The sequence below is a fragment of the Fusarium flagelliforme genome, assembly GCF_020744385.1.
Source record: "Fusarium flagelliforme strain FIESC 12 MPI-CAGE-AA-0113 chromosome Unknown B0J16scaffold_5, whole genome shotgun sequence".
NCBI lineage: Eukaryota > Fungi > Ascomycota > Sordariomycetes > Hypocreales > Nectriaceae > Fusarium > Fusarium flagelliforme.
In genome coordinates, this window is record NW_025763507.1 from 1,060,189 (window position 1) to 1,067,190 (window position 7,002).

Consider the following 7,002-nt stretch of genomic DNA (forward strand, 5'->3'; position numbering starts at 1 on the left):
TGAAGAGCAAAGCGCATTTTGCATCGTCGTCTCAACATGGTGAAGAAAGAGTATGGTTAAAAGAACGTTTCGAGTTGAGGGCTCATATCGAGCGGTTTTCGTAATGGCAAGGTGATCACCGCGGCGTGGTGGTAGGCGTAGTCGTCACAATCCACCTGAAGGGTATCGAAGTTTTAAAAAGAAAAATGGTGCTAGTGAAAAAGTATAGATTTTTTTGTGTGGTTCTTGGATATTGGGGGAATCATCGGTTTGAATTTCGTGTTGATCAGTTCCATCCGAGAGAGTTCTCGGCAGCTACAGGAGCAGAGATGAAAGCAGTGCGAGCGGAGTTGCCCATGCCACTGCGTCCACTGCCATGGCTGTCACGGCCACCAGGTCGGACTGGGGGGTGCTCACCCTGGGCACCGTATGATGAGAAGTCACGGCTCATGAGAGCGCCTCCCATAAGAGCAGGGCTTCCATTGCCGCCGTACTGCATCTCGGAAGATCGCTGGCTGCTGCCAATAGAGCTGGCACGGCGGTGACCCAGTTGCTTCTTGCGCTTGTATCGTCGAGCAACCAGGAACATGGCGGCACCGTACATGACACTGAGTCCGACAGCACCGACAGCAATACCGGCAGTGGTAGCCTTCTGCTTCGCAGTCTTGTCGCCCTCACCACTGTTGCCGAAACCATCATTGCTGCTGCTACCACCGTCATCCGAGTCACCACTGTCAGAGCTGGAGTCGTTGTCAGTGTTGCCAAAGATATCGATCTTGTTGTTGATGACAGAGGTCAGGTTGCGGACAATCTCGAGGTCGTTGTTGTATAGCAGAGAGTTGGGAGTCATGAGATCAGCCTGGAGGCTGTCAAGCATGTTCTCGGGGTAGTGGATCTTAGCCAAAGCCGTGATGTATCCCCACTGAGACTGAGTATCCATGGGAACAATCTTTTCAACCAGAATGCGGTCCTTGCTGAAACCACCAGCATCGGCAAGACCCTTGGGAAGGTACTTGAAGAGTTGGGCAGCTGCGACAGTGTTTCGGGCCAGAAACTTGTAGTTAAAGGGGAAGAGGAAACCGATCTGAATGGCACGAGAACCTTCGGGAATGGGCTTGTTGGGGTCGTTAGGGAGAATGACTCGGGGGATGTTGGCAGGTAGACCTGTGGAAGTCGATGTCTCTGTGGCCTGGGTGGGAGCAGCGGGAATAGAGGTAGGCTCGAACATGATGGTAGTAGGCAACCAGTTGTTGGTGTTTGTGAGGGTAGCAGTGGGTCGGATACTGGTGATGGGATCAGCAGCGGTGGGAACCAGTGTAGTGGGAGCAGGCTCAGGTTGAGTCTGGGGCTGAGTCTCAGTCTCGACAGGGGGAGGCTGAGAAGTGGGCTGAACCGAAGGCTGCTCGTCAGTGAAAGTTGGGGCAGCGGCAGAGGTCTCTTCGCCATCGGTGGCGACGGGTGCGCTCTCAGTCTCAACTTGAGTAGCGGGCGAGGTGGGCTCCTCTGTGGCAGTACCATTGGTCTCGGCATCAGTCTGAGTAGCAGGGAGCTCTGTGGGCACGGAGCCGGTAGCAGTGTCAATAGGCTTGGTAGCGGGCTCAGTGGCTGGCTCAGTAGCGTTTCCAGAGGGCTCTTCGGAGGAGTCGCCAGTAGCCGTGGGGGCAGCGGTAGGAGCCTCGGTAGGAGCCTCAGTCGGGTCCTCGGTGTTGACCTCAGTGGGTTCGGGAGCACCAGTGGTCTCAGGCTCACCAGTGACGGCAGGGTCAGTCTGGGTGCCGTTGACTGGCTCACTGGTAGCCACAGGCAATTCAGTCTCAGCAGGCTGGGATCCAACACCAGATGTCACATCGGGGACAGTTACGTTGGGCGACTCAGTGGGCTCAGAGCCAGGAGTCTGAGGAAACTTGGTGTTGGGGTCCAGGAATGAAGTCAGATCGGGTGAGCCAGTTTGGGACTCCTCAGGAGCAGCGGTTGTAGGAATGACGGGAGAAACGGTGACGGGGCTAGAAGGTTCAGGCAGAGCAGATGTAACATCAGTGATATCCGTGGGAATGGGGAGAATGTCGGTCTCGTCAATTGGGAGCGTAGTATCGGGAAGGATACCAGTAGGGATGATGTCAGGCAGGCCAGTTGTCTCAGGGTCAGTCAGAGGGGCACCAGAAACAGTTTGCTGAGCATCAGAGTCGTTGGCAGCGGCTGAAGTGGGTTGAATATCCACAGGGACACTCTCAGGAGCCGATGTCTCCTCCGGCGAGGTAGTCTTGACCTCAGATGGCTCGTTGGGGAGCAGAGAGCTGAGAAGGGTTTCCACGGGGTCCAAGAGACCGTCCTTAGATGTTTCGACAGTGCCAGGAGCGGCAGTAGCCTCGTCGGTTGGGGGGCTCAAAGTAGGCAGAGTCTGTCCATCAGTCTGAGGCTTGCTCTCCTGTCGCTGGGGCTCCTTTGTAGGGGTTTCGGTCTCCTCTGGAATAGATTCAGATTCGGTCTGATCAGGTTGGGGGTTCTTGGTCTCGCTGTCAGCGGGAACGGGGAGGACAGAAGACAGGAGGGTCTCAACGGGATCAAGGAGGCCCTCCTTAGTTGTAGGAGCAGGGTTCTCAACAGATGGGCTCTTAGTCTCGGAGTCGGAGTCGGCAGGCTGAGCACTCTGGGTCTCAACAGGAGCAGGCTGGACAGTCTCGGTTTCAATTGGGGCAGGTTGGGTCTCTTCCTTGTCATCAGACGTGGCTGGCTCAGCCTTGGTCTCGGTGTTGACAGGCTTAGGCGCAGTGGTCTTGGACTCGGCGGGGACGGGAAGGACGGAAGACAAGAGGCTCTCGACGGGGTCAAGCAGGCCCTTCTTTGAAGTAGGGACAGCTGAGGGCTGAGTCTCCTCTTGAGGTTGAGTCTCGGTCTGCACAGGGACTGGTTCCTCGGTCTTAGACTCGATCTTGGACTCGATAGGAGCAGCCTTCTCCGTCTTTGTCTCAACAGCAGGCTTCTTGATGGGAGTGCTAGCAGGCGCCTCAGTTTCGGGTTCCTTGGTCTCAACAACCTCGGGCTCTGTCTCCACCTTGGGCTGGGTCTGGGTCTGGACAGGAGCAGGTTGCTCAGTCTTGGACTCGACAGGCTTCTTCTCAGGGGTCTTGACAGACTCGGGCTCCTTCACAGCGGGTGCTGTTGTCGCAGCAGGCTTGGTCTCCTCCTTTGGCTGCTCAGTAGGGGCAGGGTTGGCGTTAACATCGGAGGTGACGGCGGGCTGCTCAGGCTGAGCTACAGTCTCGGACTCGGCAGGAGCAGCTTCGGTTTCCTCCTTCTTGGGCTGCGTCGCAGGGTCCTGGACAGCAGCTGCCGAGGTCTTGGCTGGCTCGGCAGACTTGACTGCGGTCTTGCTGGTGACAATGCCGCTCGGGGCAAGGAGGATACCGGTGTCGGCTTCGGTAGGAGCATCGGTGGCTTCGGCGGGTTCTGTTGTTTCGGGCTCCTCGATGGCGAGGCTTGTGGTAGGTTGGAGGACGAGAGCAGGCGGGGCACTGGCACTGGGACCAGGACGCTTGAAGCCTAGAGGGAGGGTGGGATCGAAGTTGATACCATCCTCCTTATCTGCCGCGGCCGCCTTGTTCTCGTTGTTGTTATTGTTGTTGTTGTTGAAAAGGCGATCAAGGAACGAATTTTGGGGGTCTCGCTTCTCAAGCGTGGGAACCGCTGGGTTCGCTGGTACCACGGGAGCAGGAGCATTGTTCTCGACTTCCCTCTTAACTTGTCGTGGGTAGTAGATGCGAGGTCGGTTGGCTTCGACAACAGACGAAGAGGCCAGGGCCAAAGCCAGGACGAAGGACTTGGCGTGCATTTTCGGTTTGGGTTATTAATATGTTTGGTGTATACTGAGCCTAGTGTTAGTCGTATTGAATAGTCGTCGTGATCGTCGAACTCACTGTCAGGGTTAGATTGCAGCGAATGTACTTGACAAAAGTGTCAACGAGTGTAATCTGAGTCGCATTGTTAGCTGCTGTTCATGATCCTCGCGTGTTCCAGTCGCCGGCCATCAATAAATGCCCTTCTCGTCCATCAAACCGCGGCTTGGTCGACAACCATCCCATCCAGTCGTGCACGGAAGGAACCCAGACTCACATATAGTTTGCGTAGAGCGTATGTATATGCGATTCAAAAATCAATTCAAAAGAGTGACAGACGAAATATCGTCAAGCGATTCGAAACAGACGCGTGTCGTTCAGATGATAATCCGTGACGGCTTCCTCGATTCAAATACGGTGTCTGGACGGATGGTCGAGTTGATTAACGGAGATTAAATCAATCGTTACGTCGACATTTGCTGATGAAATTGCTAGAACCTCCAGAGGTCCTACTGGCAGCCAGACTCCGAGTGAGTAAAGGAGGGTGAGTCGTAAACGGGTCTCGCGAGGGATCGGCTTTCAGACGCAGGAGCGCTGTCGAGAATCGAATAGCGGACGACGACGCCTTTGATACTTGTCGTTGGAGGTGAGGTCGGTGTGGAGAGAAACGAGAGGACGGGAAGGAGAATAAAGAGTATGTAAGTACTAGATGTAAGAAAAGGCTGGACTGGAGAAAAGAAGGGACAGCGACAGGGCCAACAGCAATGGAAGGAATGAAGGCGAATGGGAATGGGGAGATGGGAAGGGCATGGAAACACGACAGGGACAAGGGGACGGGATCAAGGGGGTGTGACCCAGGCATGGATGTTGATGTGGATGAGAGTCAAAGAGTGCCCTGAACTTGGACTGAACTGAGATGCACCTAACTCAACCTGGCTGGTGAGCGGATACACGTCCATCTGTGCAACACCTAACCTATTTTTCCAGCCCCAGCATCGCTGGAGACACTGCTAGACTCAACTGAACTGGCGGCTTCGTACTCCCTCCCTCCCATCTTCAGGTGGACCACCTGGAGAAACGACGGTAACGGGTGAACAAAGGAGATGGGATGGCATCCACACCACCCCTTGAGCTTGAGCTTGAATGGCTGACGGGTACCCGCGATGAGGTTGATGGGTACAACCGATGCAGTCATGGTCGTCGAGCCAAGCAATGTATTCCAGAGCTTGTTTCAAAGTACTACGCTATCAACAAGACACACGATGATTCTGTCGGCTGGGTGAAGGTAGTGTCCGGTGCAGCGTCACTTCGGGGAATGCTCAACGCCTTCGTCAACCATTGTTGCAATTTCTCGGAAACGGCCGTACTCCAAACTGTATTCCTCGTCGAGGCTGCGTTCATGGCCGTTGATCGCACCCGTTGAAATGCTTCGCGACGGTAACGGCCAGCGGCGCCAAAAGACAGTTCGAACCCCTCTCAAGCCCCAGGGTTTCCAAGGTCATCAGGGAGAACTGTCCAGGCTACTAGCGGTAGTAGTGGGCTATCTAACTCAATTTAGTAGCACGGAGAACAAGCTGCTAGTACAACCGCCAGAACTGAAATTGCGCACCTAAGTGAAGGGGGGTTGCGTTGCGTCCGTCCGTGGGCTAAGAGCCAGGGTGTGGCTGAAATTGCTTTGTTGCAGCGATACCTACCTATCCATACACCCTCTGTAGAAAATGGTCTCAATGCCAGGGCACGGCACAGTCAATCAATAATTGAATAACTAATTCTTGAATAAGCGGCAGTCTGTCTGTCGGTCTCTTTCTCTGCCTCACCCGACAATGCGACGCATGGGAATTCTTGGTAGTGTGTAGCACTGGAGTGAACCGGTATGCTGGTGAGCCATGCCATGGTGCGGCATCATGGTAACAGAAACAGCGTCAGTCAGGGACCTGGCATACCATGCCATGCCTGGAGGCTGTGCTGTAGGCCAGGCCAGCGGCGTTGGTGGAAATCAACGGACCAGGTCGTAGCGTTGAGTCCCAAACACTAGTTGTGTCTCTCCTGTGCCAGGGGAGCTTGTGGAATGTCAATCCATTATGCTGTGGTGAGGAGAAGACGAGTTGTGCGTTGTGCGAGTTATGAAGGGCTGTGAGAACAAGACACAAAAGCTTGTGCCGAAGCGCATGGGGCTGTGATCTGCAAGGGGGGCCGCTGGAGATAACGTGACACGATTGGACAGCACGGGTCCTGAATGCTCACTAAGGCCTAGCTCCATCTTGAACAGCTCACATCTCCATAAGCTTACACGTCCTCGCTCATCTTTATCCATCTTGCATATCTCCATTATGAAAGCAGCTTGCGTGTGCACGTTTTACAACTCCAGAGTTTTTTGCTTCTCCCCCTTTTGTAACCGGGGAAGTCCCGACCTGGAGAGAGCCAGCGGGAAGCTGCCCCGAGTGTAAAAGTCAAATTATAAGTTATAGCAAAAGCCTCTATAGTATCCAGTATGTACTAATTATCAATTATGCCCTTCAAAGGGGTGAAATGTGACCATGGCGATGAGACGGATAGACGACAGTTCAAGATGCTTTCGCTTACCACTTACACGCCGTATCGACCGTCTTCGGCAATTCATACCTACATGAATTAAGGACAAGGTCCGACTCGTTCAACTGGAGATCTCTTGACAGTGGCTTTCTCTGTTGCACCAACGAAAAACTCTTGGTGATGAATACATAACAGCGCGTGGGAAAGGTGATGCAACCGCCCAGAACAGTTTCACACGCGACTGGCAGATTGAGGCGATACAAGCTTGTCTCTTGAGCGATACCCTCTGATTGCGTCAGTCTCTCGTGGAAAATAAGGTACTGCGTAATGACTGATCGAGTATCGAACTGCTAACCACAATCAGCAGCCTCCCGACTGGCAGCGCCTTGGCAAAGTTCCCTGACCTAGTGCCTGTCCAAGGGCCACCCCATGGCATGGATAGCGCCGTGATCCAGGAACCGAACTGCAGATGGAGACAAGTACAGAAAAACACCAATTGCACCTTGGAGACATGATGGAAAAGACCCGCTGGAAAGGTCTTAGCAACGCTTAGCTTGGCCTAGGCGGCGCCACTTGAACTCCAGCCTTTGATTGTCATGACCCTGTTCCTGGCCGGTCCGTGGCATGCGAGACTAGGAGACTACCGGTTCCTGAACAA

The 7,002-nt window shown here is 54.2% G+C and overlaps 1 protein-coding gene across 1 annotated transcript; it reads right to left on the reverse strand.

Annotated features, from left to right (window-relative positions):
- Positions 1-2,821: 2,821 nt before the first annotated feature.
- On the reverse strand, positions 2,822-4,064 carry B0J16DRAFT_150427 (uncharacterized protein). The gene is made up of 3 exons (XM_046122046.1): positions 3,894-4,064; positions 3,032-3,842; positions 2,822-2,972 (listed from the first exon to the last, which is right to left on the reverse strand). Exons 2-3 carry the CDS (start codon positions 3,806-3,808, stop codon positions 2,946-2,948), a joined length of 804 nt encoding a protein of 267 aa, XP_045981071.1. The 5' UTR covers positions 3,809-3,842; positions 3,894-4,064; the 3' UTR covers positions 2,822-2,945.
- Positions 4,065-7,002: the final 2,938 nt, after the last annotated feature.